We start from the raw sequence: 13905 nt of genomic DNA, 5'->3' as shown, positions 1-13905 counted from the left end.
GAGGGCCTCTGGTCAGCTCGGCTAGGGGCTCTGGGTGTGGACATTCCTCCTGGGACCCCCCCGGACCCATGGCCAGATCACACACCTGGGGCATTCCCAGCTTCCCAGGCCATCCGTGGCCTTTGAACAGCAGGCATTGCCACACCGCCTCTGCCCACTCCCTGTGGACTGGTCAGGGGCACTTCCGGGTGGCTTCCCCAGGGCCGTGGAGGCCGGTGGTCTCCCACCTTGAATCCCAGGCCAGGCTCCTGGGCAGAGCTGGGCCCTGCTGGGCGGGGGCAGCCCGGCCGATTCTCAGAAGCTGCATGGGGTGGGTGGGGGACGTCCTTTGTGTCGGGGGCCAGAGCCTCGGTCCTTCCTTCCCTGACGCGGTCCTGCCCCGGCCCCTCCCCGAGAGCAAACACTGGCCGCTAGAAAGGGGGTGGACCGTGCCCCGCGTGGCCCAGGAGCCGGGCACAGGGCCAAGGCTTCCTGCTACATAAGCCCCGGCCCCCCGGGAGCCAGCGCCTGCCCGCTGTGCCAGCACCCAGGATGGGCACCAGGAGCGGGAGCCGGGCACTGGTGTGGGCCCTCGGTGCTGCCCTGCTGCTGTGGCCGGCAGGTAAGGCCAAAGGCCCTCTGACCCTCTCGACACCAATCCGCGGTGCAGTGCTGGGACGGGGGCTTCTCCGGGGACAGACTCTCCCCTGCACTGTCCCCGGACACCGTCCCCAGTGTCCCCAAAGCCACGGCCCCATGGGGCCCCCAGACTCTCAGCCAAAGCCCCCACGTGGACCACTATGATGTCAGAACCCAGAGGCCGGCTTGGGTGGTGGTGTTGGAGCAGGAGTTGGGTCCCCATAGGAGCAGGATAGGAGCAGGTGTGGGGTGAGGGGTGCTCGCTGGGGTTCAGCCCCCACACGGCCCCTACGCAGGCCTGGCGCTGCCCTCCATGGCTCACAGCCCGCAGGTAGTGGGGCTGGAAAGGGAGCAGTAGATGGATGAGCTGCCCAGGGCCACGCGGCCAGTGGGGGTACTCATGGCACCTGCCGCCCGGCCGTCCCTTCTGTCTGTCACCGACTGCCAGGGTGCGCCGCAGTGCTAATACTCATGGTCAACACAGAAAGACAGGGCCCCAGGGCTGCTGCCCGGTGCCTGCCAAGGCCTTGGCTGCACTGGGCAGGGCCCCGCTCCCTGTTCCTGCTCCAGCTGGGGGGCCTGGGCATGTGGGGGCTCCAGCAAGCTCTCTCCACCTGCGAGGAGACGTGGCCTCCCAGAGCCCACTGCCCATTTTTTGGGGGTGGGGGGTGCGTGTGGAAGCCCGGTCTGGGGAGGAGGGTCACCGATGATCGGCGTCTCCTGGTCCGTCGGCTGGGGCGGGACACCCAGGGAGAGGCTGCAGCAGGGGTTGGGTGACAGAGGGAGCCCTGGAGAGGAAAGTCTGTGGTTCTGACCGCTGGCAGGTGCAGGCTGGCGGCCACGGTTCTGACCGCCCACTGCCCACTGCGGATGCCCAGCCCCACCTGGAGCCTGAGAGCAGGAAGTGGGCGACTTGGGACGGCCCCTCTTGGAGCCCCAGCCGGAGCCACTGAGGCCCGCCCCACCCAACCTCCTCGGTCCCCGTGAGGCGTGGGTTGGGCTAATGGAGGCAGGGTCCAGGAGCCCGGAGCTGTGGTGGGTGAAGCTGTCCCTTGCAGGCCGTGCCCTGAGCTTGGCCTTGGTCAGGCTGGCGGAGGAGGTGTGGCCTGGAGGCAGAAGCCGGGGCAGGTGTCTGAACGGCCACCCCCGCACCAACAGCACACCCCTCGGGGTTCTGTTCTGGGCTGGTTCTGGTCTCGGGTTTCTGCTAAGTCACGCGCGGGAGCCGCTGACCACGGCCCCAACAAAGGTCGCCTTTGTCCTGCCCTGAAGGACGTGAGCGACGGGCCCCATCCCACCCCCTGTGGCCGCGGCCGAGGTCCCCAGGCCAACGCCTCTTCCTGATTCCAGTTCCCTCGCGGGAGCCAGCAGCAGCCCCCAGGACCTGCGGGAGAGGAGGGCGGGACTGCTGGCTGCAGCAGGTCTCACCGGGTGCCAGCGCGGGGCTCCCTTCCAGAAACAGCCGGGACCCGGCTCTGGTCCTGCTGGGGCAGGGGAAGGCCTGGGAGGAGACGAGGCCTCGGGCCTGGGCGGTGGGCATGGGGACAACCCCGTGGCATGGACATGGCCGGGGGCTGATGCGACCGCTTCCTTCTCTTCACCCACAGAGACTCAGGGCGGCGAGGAGCTGAGCCCAGGGGGCCAAGAGCCCATAGAAGATGGTGGTACGCAGACCCAGCTGCGGGGTCGGGGAGGGGTCTTCTGCCCAGGCTGAGTGGGGAGGGGCAGCTGCCGTCCCCTGCGGCTGCACAGGTGCCAGGGAGGGGTCTCGGAGTCGCCAGCAGAGACCCAGGAGCAGAGCAGAGGGGCTCAGGCACGCACACCTGTGCACACGGGGCACCCGCAAAGCCACCACGGCAGACAGGGAGGGTGCAGGGAGGGGTGGCTTGGCCCCTGGGTCCCTGCTGTCCCCGGGTGGGCGGCAAGGAGGGCACTGGGGCAGGGCAGCTCCCGGGTAACCCGGCCCTTGCCCTGCAGCCTACCCCACACCCACCACGACCCGGCCCGTGACCTTCATCCCGCCCATCACCAGCTACCCCCACATGAGCTGTAAGTGGACGCCTCCCGCTGCTGGCCAGGGCATGGGTGTTTGCCAGGTCTGGGGGTGAAGCCGGCTCAGCCTGGGCAGCCGGCTGGCCCCAGGCTTCTGCTGCAGGCAGCTGGGGGTGGGGCCCGGGGCGCTGCGCAGGGGCCCATCATCCACTCCCCGCAGCCCGGACCCTGGCGCACAACGGCCGGGTGTGCAGCACCTGGGGCGACTTCCACTACAAGACCTTCGACGGCGCCGTCTTCCGCTTCCCGGGCCTCTGCAACTACGTGTTCTCTGCGCACTGCGGCGGCGCCTACGAGGACTTCAACGTGCAGCTGCGGCGCAGCCTGGCGGGCACCCAGCCCACGGTCACCCGCGTGGTCCTCAGGGCCCAGGGGCTGCTGCTGGAGCTCACCAATGCCTCCGTCCTCATGGACGGACAGCGGTGAGCCAGGCCCGGCCGTCCTCGGGTGGGGCTGGGGTCCCTGGGGGCAGGGAGGGCCCTGCCCAGGCACAGCCCCCCGTTCCCGCACGCACAGGGTGGACCTGCCCCTCAGCCGAGCCGGCCTCCTGGTGGAGCGCAGCAGCCACTACGTCAAGGTCAGCCTCCGGCCAGTCCTGACCCTCCTGTGGAACGAGGAGGACAGCGTCCTGGTGAGGACCCCCGGCCCCCACCCCAGCTTCAGGGCCCCCCACAGGAGGGCTGGGCGGGCCTGGGGGGCAGGGGGCAGAGGTGCTGATGCCACCCTGCCCCCAGCTGGAGCTGGACCCCAAGTACGCGAACCAGACCTGTGGCCTCTGCGGGGACTTCAACGGGCTCCCGGCCGCCGGCGAGTTCTACGCCCACAGTGAGCGCTGCCTGTTGGGGACCGCGGCTGAGCGTCCCCAGCCGAGGGCCAGGCGGCCCCTGGGAGGCTGGGAGGCGGTGCCGGGGTCTTGGCACAGGCCGAGGGATGCCCTGGCGGCCATGTGGAGCGCGCTCTCTGTCGGCCAGGTGCCAGGCTGACCCCTCTGCAGTTCGGGAACCTGCAGAAGCTGGACGGTCCCACCGAGCAGTGCGAGGACCCCCTGCCCTCGCCAGCCCCCAACTGCACAGACGAGGTGAGCCTTTTCCTCCACAGGGCACGGGCATTGGGGACAGTGGCAGGGCCGTGGCAGCTGGTGCTGAGGTTTAAGGACAATGGCCCGGCCCTGGCCCGGCTGAGGACCCGTCCTGGAAGGTGGTGCCCGGGTGCAGGGGAAGGGGGCAGGCAGGGCTGGCTCCCACCAGCGGGCAGGGCGGGAGTGGGAACAGGGCCACCTGTGGGCCAGGCACACCTGCTGCAAGTGTGTAGCCCGTGTGTGCCTCCAGCTCCCCTGCCCAGCTGTGGAGCAAATGCGTGCCACACCCACCTGCGCGGGCTGGGCCCCAGGGTGAGCTGGGGGGACGCCCAGCAAGCCCAGAGCAAGACGCCCCTCCTGTGAGCCGGGAGGGCTCCCCCTTGGAAATGACACGGAAGCTCCAGGACCCCGGAGGCCAGCAGAATCCCTGAGCTGTCAACCCGGATGCGAAGGAGACCCCGGCAGGGCAGGGGCAGGGGCTGCCCACAGCCAGCTGGCGGGGGTCTGGGGAGGGAGACCATTCCCCAGCAAGCGGCTGAGGCCTGGCGCCTCCGCCTCCACCCCGAGCTGCCTCCCAGAGGTGGGCCTACAGCTTTCTTGGGTGTACACAGCACGGGGCCAGCGAGCCTGGAGCTGCAGGGCTGGGAGGGAGGGAGTCCCGGGCCGAAGGTCACCTCCCCAGCGCCACGCAGAACTCTGGGCAAGTTCACAGTGGTCTCGCAGAACAATGGGTGGGCGGCCGGGTGGGTGAGGGATGGCAGAACCCTGAGACGGACGAGGGGCCCCTTGGCCCTGAGCAGGTGCAGGGTGCCCAGCCTCACTGTGCTCCCCAGGGGGACATCTGCCGCCGGACCCTGCTGGGCCCCGCCTTCGCTGAGTGCAACACCCTGGTGGACGCCGACGTGTACGTGGCCGCCTGTGCCCAGGACCTGTGCCGCTGCCCCACCTGCCCGTGTGCCACCTTCGCCGAGTACTCGCGCCAGTGCGCCCACGCTGGGGGCCAGCCGCAGAACTGGAGGCTCCCCGACCTCTGCCGTGAGCGCCCCACCTCCAGGATCTGGGCTGGTGGTCGCACGGGGTCCTCCAAAGGAAAGGGGTGGGGGGAGCCAACTGGGGACCACAGCGAGAGAGGGGACTATGGGGAGACCGAGGGGGAGGCTCAGGGCCTGGAGGCACTCAGGGGTCCTGCCAGGCCCAAAGGGAACATCTGGTCACCCCAGAACCTCAGGCAGGAGTGGGATCTCCTGGGGCGGCCAGGAGACAGCGGGCGTGGGGCCCCGGGCCAAGCTCTGCCTCTCTGGTTGCAGCCCGCACGTGCCCCCTCAACACGCAGCCCCAGGAGTGCGGCTCGCCCTGCACCGACACCTGCTCCAACCCCCAGCACGCGCAGCTCTGCGAGGACCACTGCACGGACGGCTGCTTCTGCCCCCCAGGCAGGTCCCCTCCACCGCTGCCTCCGGGGTCACCTGTGACGGGCAATCCCGGCCTCGGCCGGGGGGCCCAGAGCAGACCCGTCCTCACTCAGGGGCACGGGTGGATGGGGGTGGAGGAGTCAGTGGTCCTGAGGAGCAGGTGGGGCCGGGGCAGGGCGGCGCGCTGGGGGCTTCCCAGAGGCAGGCAGCAGGGGCTGCACACCCTGGGCAGGGGATCCCACTCTGCCTCCATGCCCCCCTCCCCCGCCCCCAGGTACGGTGCTGGATGACATCACGCACTCGGGCTGCCTGCGCCTGGAGCAGTGCCCCTGCGCCCACGGCGGCCGCACCTACGCCCCCGGGGCCTCATTCACAACCAGCTGCCGCTCCTGGTGGGTCCCCACAGCCTCTGCCCAGGGCAGGGAGGGCGCCCCTCGCCCACGCCCCGCCGGCTCACCGCCTCCCCCGCCCCCAGCACCTGCTCCGGGGGCCTGTGGCAGTGCCAGGAGTTGCCGTGCCCGGGCACCTGCTCCGTGAGGGGGGGCTCGCACATCTCCACCTACGACGAGAAGCTGTACGACGTGTATGGCGACTGCAGCTACGTCCTGTCCAAGGTGCACCTGTGGGCAGGGTCTGCGGGCCTCCCGGGGACCCTCCACTCTCCTTCGTCCCTGGGGAAGGGGCCCATCCCCCACCACACCCCCGTGGTGGGGCTGAAAGGGAAGCCTGGGGGCCCCTACCTCACGAGCCCCGCCCCCTCCCGGCAGCTGTGTGCCGACAGCTCCTTCACCGTGCTGGCCGAGCTGCGCAAGTGTGGTCTGACGGACAGCGAGACCTGCCTGAAGACGGTGACAGTCAGCCTGCATGGTGGCGATACGGTGAGTGCCGCCCGGGCCCGGGCCCTGTACTGGGAGCCTCTGAGTGGGGGCGGGGAGCAGGCGGCCAGTGGCCCTGGGTCAGCAGCTCCCGCAGCCACGAGACGAGGCGCTGACCTGTGCCCCTCTCCCCAGACCATCCGGATCCAGGCTGGCGGGGGAGTGTTTGTGAACTCCATCTACACCCAGCTGCCCGTGTCCGCAGGTGTGTGGCTGCCCCCAGCGGGTGGACCCAGCGCCGAGCCTGGCCGGTTCTAGGCTCCTCACCTGCGAGCGCAGGCCGGTGTGGGGAGCTGGTGCCTGTGGGCCTGGCCCCGCCCTCTCAGGAGGGGTCAGTGCAGCTGGCCGTGGGCTGGGGGCTCCGGCCACGCTCCAGGTCCGCAGGGTGGCCTGGCTGGGTGACGCTGCCTTCCTCCGCAGCCAACATCACCATGTTCAGGCCCTCCTCCTTCTTCATCGTGGTGCACACGGGCTTGGGGCTGCAGCTGCAGGTGCAGCTGGTGCCACTCATGCAGGTGTTCCTCAGGCTGGACCCCGCCCACCGCGGCCAGATGTGTGGTGAGGCCCACGGGGCTTGGGGGCGGGGCCAGACTCAAGGGCTGCAGGCGGGGGCTGGGGGCTAGGGGGCCCTCCCAGAACAGGCTGCACCTGCTCTGGCTCCGCCCCCGTCAGGGCCTGTCCAAACTGGTTGGGAGGCAGACCCTGGGGAGGTCTCTGGCTGGCTGCGCATGGCAGTGCCTGGAGCGGGGGCTGGGCTGAGGGTCCGTGATGCATCCCGGCCCCCAGGCCTCTGCGGGAACTTCAACCAGAACCAGGCTGATGACTTCGCGGCCCTCAGCGGCGTGGTGGAGGGCACGGGTGCCGCCTTCGCCAACACCTGGAGGACCCAGGCCACCTGCCCGGATGCCAAGAACAGCATTGAGGACCCCTGCTCGCTCAGCGTAGAGAATGGTAGCGCGGCCTTGGGGACCCCTGGGGTGGGCTCTGGAGGAGCACAGGCACGCGGGGGGAGCCCCGCCTTCGAGCTGACCCTCCCCCTGGCTCGGTCCTCTGCCCCCAGAGAACTACGCCCAGCACTGGTGCTCGCGGCTGACCGACCCCGCTGGTGCCTTTGCCTCCTGCCACTCCACGGTCAACCCCGCGCCCTTCCACTCGGTGAGAGTCAGACACGGCCGGGGGGCGTGGGGAAGGAGGACAGAGCTCAGGGAGACCCCCGGCAGGCTCTGGGTGGGGGGACTTCCCAGGGCCGCCACACAAGCCATGGACTGGTGGCCGACGAGGCCCAGGGCACACCTGGTCCCTCCTGGCTGCTCCTGGCCCGTGGCGGTGGCCGGCAGCCCTTGGTTTGTGGCTGCGTTGCTCCAATCTCAGCCACCACCTGCACATGGCCGCTGGGGTCTTATAAAACCCCAGGCATTGGATTTAAGCCCCACCCCCCAGCCTGGTCACACAAAGGCCACGTTTCCACGTGGGTCCCTCTCAGGCAAGAGAGTCAGGACCCAGCATGGCGCTTGGCTCAGAGCCTCAGGACAGCCCCAGGAGCGCATGTCTCCAGGTGGCAGAGCCAGACCCACTCCTCCCGGCCCTCCCACCGCCTCAGGCCCCTCCCCAGTCCCACCCCATGCCCATCGCCCGCGGCCCCCACAGCAGCCCAGCCAGAGCCCACCTCACAGGCAAGCTGGACCTGGCCTTACCCAGCCGCCAGCCTTCCAGCCGCCCCCACCCAGCCTGCCTGGGGCCTCTGGCCCCACCCCTAATACAAAGCCTTTGAGTGGCTCCTCCCTGGGGTTGGGGGCAGGGCCACAGGCCCTGGGTGGGCTGGGCTCCCTGACAGCCGCCCGCCCCGCCCCCCAGAACTGCCTGTTCGACACCTGCAACTGTGAGAAGACTGAGGACTGCCTGTGTGCGGCGCTGGCCTCCTACGTGCACGCCTGTGCCGCCAAGGGCGTGCTGCTCCGCGGCTGGCGGGACGGCGTCTGCAGTGAGTGTGCCGCAACCGCGCGCCCTCCCCGGGCTGGGGCGGCCCCCACCGCAGCCTCAGGCTCCACTGGGGGTCGGAGCAGGCGTGCGCTTCCTTGTCTGGTGCCTCCGTCCCCTGTCTCAGGCGGGAACGCCGAGGCCCAGGTGGGTGAGGGCTGACCCGCGTCCTGTCCCACTCACAGCCAAGTACATGAGCAGCTGCCCCAAGTCCCAGAGCTACGCGTACGTGGTAGACACCTGCCAGCCCACCTGCCGCGCCCTGAGTGAGCCCGACCTCACCTGCGGCGTCAGCTTCGTGCCCGTGGACGGCTGCACCTGCCCCGAGGGCACCTTCCTGGACGACGCGGGTGCCTGCGTGCCCGCCCAGGAGTGCCCCTGCTACTTCCACGGCCTCGTGATGGCCGCCGGAGAGGTCGTACATGACAATGGCGCCGTGTGGTACGGACGGGCCCACGCTGCGGGCGGGTGCTGGGCACAGGGGGCCCAGGCTGGGGCGGGCAGGCTGGGGAGCGGGCACCCTGTCACCCGGCCGTGAGACTGCTCCGAGGGCCCCAGGACCCACTGAGAAGCAGGGGTGAGTGTTGAGCTCAGGGCCTCCTGTGGGCCAGGAGGGGTGAGCCTCTGCCCCTGCGCCCAGCGGCCTCTCGCCCCCCCCCCCAGCCTTCCCAGGACTCAGGGCCTTGCAGCGGCCAGTGCCACCCTGGCCTCAGGCAGAGGCACGAGGCTGGGAGGCCCAGGGCTTGGCAGGGGCAGGGGGGCCCAGAGGCGGGGCCTTGGGCGGGGCAGCAGCCCACCCGCACTGATCCGTCTCTCACAGCTCGTGTGCCAGTGGGGAGCTGAGCTGCCTGGGGACCCTGCTGCAGAACAGCGTGGGTAAGACCCCTGCCCCCCACCACGGCTGTGCCATGGGCAGGAGGGGCCAGCAGCCTCGGGGCCCTCACCTGGGCCCCTCCCACGTGTGCTGCCTCCCCAGGCTGCGTGGCTCCCATGGTGTACCTGGACTGTGCCAATTCCTCGGCCGGCACCCAGGGGGCCGAGTGCCTCAGGAGCTGCCACACGCTGGACGTGGACTGCGTGAGTCTCCCCGGCCACGGCGCCCTGTGTGGGGAGGGGGACGCAGCCAAGGGTGCTCCCCCCAGGGCCAGGGGTTTGCTCCATCCTGCGTCGCTGGGCAGGAGCCCCTGACCCGGCTGCCTGTGCCCACAGTTCAGCACGCACTGCGTGTCCGGCTGCGTGTGCCCCCTGGGGCTGGTGTCAGATGGGCGTGGCGGCTGCGTGGCCGAGGAGGACTGCCCCTGTCTGCACAACGAGGCCGCCTACAAGCCCGGCGAGACCATCCGCGTGGGCTGTAACACCTGGTGGGTCCAGGGGGGCCCTCAGCCCTCGGGGCAGGCAGCCTGGGCCGGCCTCAGGGATGCACACAAGACCCACCGGGGCGACCCCAGTGCCCCGTCCTGGGAGGTGCCTGGGCAGCTCGCTGCTCCCAGCAGCACGGGGGTGCCAGGTGTCTGGCCCCTCCACACAGGGGTGGTCTCGGGGGTGAGCACCGGCATGGGCCTGGGGCAAGGGGCCTTGGAGGAGAGATCCCCCCGTGAGCAGGCCCCACCCGCCCCCACAGCACCTGCAGGAACCGCAGGTGGGAGTGCAGCCAGAGGCCCTGCCTGGGCACGTGCGTCTCCTACGGGGATGGCCACTTCATCACCTTCGACGGCGAGCGCTACAGCTTCGAAGGCACCTGCGAGTACACCCTAGCCCAGGTGCGTGCTCTCCCCCCGCCCCTGCCCCCGCTGAGGGCCGGCAGGCTCGGGCGCCCTGAGCAGCGCCTGCCTCTTTGTGTCCCAGGACTACTGTGGGGGCAACGCCAGCACGGACGGCACCTTCCGTGTGGTCACCGAGAACGTCCCCTGTGGGACGACAGGGACCGCCTGCTCCAAGGCCATCAAGCTCTTCGTGGAGGTGCGTGGAGAAAGTCCAGGAGGCAGCCTCACCCCGACCCTGGGCTCCCTCGTCTCCTCCTGTGGCTGCACAGCAGGCGGCTGCTGCCCGGGGTTCTCGGGACAGACGCCTGCTCCCTCGCCATCCCAGACGCCGGTCTGAGTCCACTGCCGGCAGGGCCCGGCCCCCTGCAGAGCCCTCCCTGCCTCTCCCAGTGCCTGCTGGCTCCAGGCATGCTTGGCCTGGGGCTCCGTCTTCAGGGGCTGCCCCTCGGTGGGTCTGTCTCCCACGGGGAGCCAGTCCTTGGGTTCAGGGTCCACCCACTCAAGACCCCTCACTTGACCCCACTGGCAAAGACCCTGTTCCCAGGAAGACCCCAGGCATGGATCTTTTCTGTGGGGTGCCATTCTCCTCGCCACCCTCTTCCAGTGATCGGGGGCTCAGAGAGCAGAGCTGCCTGCTAGGGGCCATCCCCCTGAGGGTGGCAGAGGGGTCTGAGTGTGGAAGCGGCGTGGTGCAGCCTCCCCAGCCCCCTCGGCCAGCAGCCCTGGCGTGCCCCTTTCTGCTCAGCCTCTGCCATTTCACTGGGAGTCTTGTGAGCCTGGCCCACCCCTAAGACCAGCCTCTCGCCCACGAGTCCCTGGGTGTCTGTGGCCCCTTCCAGGAGGGGCGCTCCCGGGCCCCTGAGGGCCCACGGGGTCGACTTCCAGCCCCGGCGCTTGCAGCCGCCCCTCGTGTGTGCCCCTGCAGGGCCATGAGCTGCTCCTGCAGGAGGGGACGTTCAAGGTGGTGGAGAGAGCATTGGCCGGGGACCCGCCCTACAGGGTCCGTCACATGGGCCTCTTCCTGGTCATCGAGACCCGCCGTGGGCTGGTGGTGGCCTGGGACCGGAAGACCAGCGTGTTCATCTGGCTGCACCAGGATTATAAGGTGGGGACGGGCTCCTACTGTCGGACCTGGCTGCTGGGGGCTGGGCCTCCACTGGACAAACGCAGGTGGGGTGAGGCCATGCGCATGGCAGCTTCCTAAAGGGTGTCGGGGCAGCAGGCTCCGCTCCCAGCCTCACAGATGGGTGGGCCCCCCACCTGTCCCGCTGTACACCCCAGGACCCACTTCCTACTTTGTCCCCTGCAAGGTCACAGGGGCACTGCCTGTTCCTCAGACAGCGGCCTCCTGCCGTGGCCCCTGCTGTGGCCTCCCATGGTCTCCCCTGTGGCCTCCCGTGGCCTCCTGTGTCCTCTCCTGTGGCCTCCCCGTGGCCTCCCCTGTGGCCTCCCGTGGCCTCCCTTGCCCCTTCCATGGCCTCTCTGTTGTGGCCCCTCCCGTGGCCTCCCCGTGGCATCCCCCATGGTCCCTCCCGTGGCCTCCCCGTGGCATCCCCCATGGTCCCTCCTGTGGCCTCCCCGCGGCCCCAGGCCCCAGGGCCCATCAGTCTCCGCGCTTCGCAGGGCAGGGTCTGTGGCCTGTGCGGGAACTTCGACGACAACGCCATGAACGACTTCACCACGCGGAGCCAGTCGGTGGTGGGCGACGCGCTGGAGTTCGGGAACAGCTGGAAGTTCTCGCCATCCTGCCCGGACGCGCCGGCACCCAGGGACTCCTGCGCCGCCAACCCCTACCGCAAGTCCTGGGCCCAGAAGCAGTGCAGCATCATCCACAGCGCCACCTTCGCTGCCTGCCGCGCCCAGGTGGGGCTGGGGCTGGGGCTGGCGGAGACCGGGCTGCCCCTCTCTCCTCGGTGGGAGCTGGGTCTGGCCAGGCCTGGGCACGTGGCAGGCCCCCGGGGGCAGGCCTGACCATAGCCTGTAGCTATGTACCTGGTTCTAGGCCTCCAGGGCCTGGGCAGGGTCTCCCACCAGGCCAGCCAGCACCTGAACTCCTAGTCCCTGGCACGCAGCTGTCTGGGTTTTCTGGCGGGGCCCTGGATCACAGCCTTAGCCTCGGCTCTCAGTGAGGGGCCGCCCATCCCTGGGGGCCACAGGCCCGCCCAGTCCCCAGCACCAACAGGTCAGAAGCAGGTGCTTCTCCAGCCCAGCTGGGGAGAGACCAGCCCTAAGCAGGCTCCTGCTATTTTCACAAAGATTTGGGGGCATACTGGGGAGCGGCGCTCTTTTCTCAATCAGGGCCTCTGGTCAGCAGTGGCCGGGCAGGGCAGCTCCTGACGAAGCAGTGGTTGCCAAGGTGCCTTTGCCTGTGCCGGGAGCCCCAGCCACTCTTGGTAGCTCATCCTGCCGGGCCAGGGGTGGACGCCCCCCTGGCAACCCTGCTGGGGGCACTGGGCAGGTCTTTAGGGTCTTCCCAGGTTCACTCAGCTTCTATGGTGGCAGAAGTGAGAACGTGGGTCCCCTCTGGGTCTGCCACCTGGGAGCCCTCCCCGGGGCCCCCACACAGGTGGCTCTCCTGGTTGGGTCGGGGTCGGCCACAGGGTCTGGTTCAGTGAGCCACTGCTGTCCTGCGCGGCTCAGAGCACGTGCACTGGGCACCCCAGGACCCGCCCACTCTGGCTGCTGGGCTCCACACAGAGCACTGGGGACAGGCCTGCCCACTCAGGGCTGTCCCCCGGGTTCTTGCTGAGCCACACCTTGGCCGCTCTGCCCCAGGTCGACTCTGCCAAGTACTACGAGGCCTGCGTGCAGGACGCCTGCGCCTGCGACTCGGGCGGCGACTGCGAGTGCTTCTGCACGGCCGTGGCCGCCTACGCCCAGGCCTGCCACGAGGTGGGCGTGTGCGTGTCCTGGAGGAGCCCCGACGTGTGCCGTGAGTGGGGCGCTGTCCGTGGTGCTGAAGGGCGGGGCCAGAAGGGTGGCGGGAGGGTGGGACTGCTGTGACATCCTGAGTCCTGGGGACCCCTGTGTGAGTACACGCAGACAGCCGGCATGTGTGCACTCACACACGTGTGTCCACGTCCAGTCTCTGCAAAATGGACAAGCCACTGAAAGGCAAGATGGCTCCTTGTGGCAGGGGAAGACCCCCGGGACACCAGGGGGTGGCGGCAGGTGCCCGCTCAGCTGTGCTGTCTGTCCCCCAGCCCTGTTCTGTGACTACTACAACTCCCAAGGCCAGTGTGAGTGGCACTATGAGCCATGCGGGGCTCCCTGCCTGAGGACCTGCCGGAACCCCACAGGCCAATGCCTGGTGGACCTGCCTGGCCTGGAAGGTGAGGGGCTGCCCTGGGGTGTGGCGAGGGCTCTCGCGGGGCCTTCGCCACAGGTGGGGGTGGGGAGGTCGGTGCCCAGGGCAGCCCCGGCCACCTGCGCTGAGAGGGCTGAGGCCCCAGTGGGTGCCCATGCCTGCCCTAGGCTGCTACCCTAAGTGCCCGCCCAGTGAGCCCTTCTTCAGCGAGGACCAGATGCAGTGTGTGGCCCAGTGCGGCTGCTATGACCAGGACGGACACTACTATGACATTGGTGAGAGGGTCCCCACGGCGGAGAACTGCCAGAGCTGGTGAGTAGGCGGTGGGGGCTGAGGGGGCAGGGGACAGGGGGGCAGGGGGCCACCTTCCAAGCGCCCAGCTCTCCTCTTCTCCCCCAGTAACTGCACCGCTGGCGGCCTGCAGTGCGTGCACAGCCTCACAGGTGAGAAGGGTGGTGGGTGGGCTTGGGGTGGGGCCGGGCGCTGGGAGGCCCCGAGTGAGCTGGCATCTGCCCACCTCCAGCTTGCACGTGCAGCTATGAGAGTAGGACCTTCAGCTACGGGGACATCATCTACAACACGACGGACGGGCTTGGCGCCTGTCTGGTCGCCGTCTGCGGGGACAACGGCACCATATCACGGCGGGCAGTGGGCTGTCCTGGGGTCTCGACCACGGCACCTTTCACCTTCACCACCACCCCTGCCCCTCCCTCCACAGCAAGTAAGCCCCCCCCCAACGGGCTCTCCCTGGGATGAGGGAGGACCCAGAGAACACAGGTGGCCTGGCCACGGACCACACCCTGGTCCACCCTGCTCCGCCTGG

The 13905-nt window shown here is 69.6% G+C and overlaps 1 protein-coding gene across 3 annotated transcripts in view; it reads left to right on the top strand.

Annotated features, from left to right (window-relative positions):
- The first annotated feature begins 466 nt into the window (after positions 1 to 466).
- MUC5B (mucin 5B, oligomeric mucus/gel-forming) overlaps positions 467 to 13905 on the top strand; it is a 33563-nt gene continuing 20124 nt past the window's right edge. For all 3 annotated transcript variants that reach the window (XM_089307021.1, XM_089307024.1, XM_089307018.1), the window contains exons 1-30: positions 467 to 601; positions 2226 to 2282; positions 2596 to 2667; positions 2831 to 3092; positions 3187 to 3301; positions 3405 to 3495; positions 3642 to 3748; positions 4582 to 4783; positions 5056 to 5181; positions 5435 to 5552; positions 5636 to 5774; positions 5928 to 6038; positions 6171 to 6240; positions 6456 to 6593; positions 6822 to 6986; positions 7096 to 7190; positions 7890 to 8016; positions 8198 to 8453; positions 8833 to 8888; positions 8989 to 9089; positions 9222 to 9373; positions 9634 to 9772; positions 9858 to 9971; positions 10701 to 10880; positions 11399 to 11638; positions 12551 to 12707; positions 12979 to 13107; positions 13250 to 13394; positions 13482 to 13525; positions 13606 to 13803. In XM_089307021.1, coding sequence (XP_089163147.1) covers positions 532 to 601; positions 2226 to 2282; positions 2596 to 2667; positions 2831 to 3092; positions 3187 to 3301; positions 3405 to 3495; positions 3642 to 3748; positions 4582 to 4783; positions 5056 to 5181; positions 5435 to 5552; positions 5636 to 5774; positions 5928 to 6038; positions 6171 to 6240; positions 6456 to 6593; positions 6822 to 6986; positions 7096 to 7190; positions 7890 to 8016; positions 8198 to 8453; positions 8833 to 8888; positions 8989 to 9089; positions 9222 to 9373; positions 9634 to 9772; positions 9858 to 9971; positions 10701 to 10880; positions 11399 to 11638; positions 12551 to 12707; positions 12979 to 13107; positions 13250 to 13394; positions 13482 to 13525; positions 13606 to 13803 — 3976 coding nt within the window. In that variant the 5' untranslated portion in view covers positions 467 to 531. The remainder of the gene's footprint in view (positions 602 to 2225; positions 2283 to 2595; positions 2668 to 2830; positions 3093 to 3186; positions 3302 to 3404; positions 3496 to 3641; positions 3749 to 4581; positions 4784 to 5055; positions 5182 to 5434; positions 5553 to 5635; positions 5775 to 5927; positions 6039 to 6170; positions 6241 to 6455; positions 6594 to 6821; positions 6987 to 7095; positions 7191 to 7889; positions 8017 to 8197; positions 8454 to 8832; positions 8889 to 8988; positions 9090 to 9221; positions 9374 to 9633; positions 9773 to 9857; positions 9972 to 10700; positions 10881 to 11398; positions 11639 to 12550; positions 12708 to 12978; positions 13108 to 13249; positions 13395 to 13481; positions 13526 to 13605; positions 13804 to 13905) is intronic.

The sequence above is a fragment of the Oryctolagus cuniculus genome, chromosome 1 (genome assembly GCF_051225735.1).
Source record: "Oryctolagus cuniculus isolate XC-2025 breed Fujian yellow rabbit chromosome 1, ASM5122573v1, whole genome shotgun sequence".
Classification (NCBI taxonomy): Eukaryota; Metazoa; Chordata; class Mammalia; order Lagomorpha; family Leporidae; genus Oryctolagus; species Oryctolagus cuniculus.
This window is presented reverse-complemented; position numbering and strand designations above follow the sequence as displayed.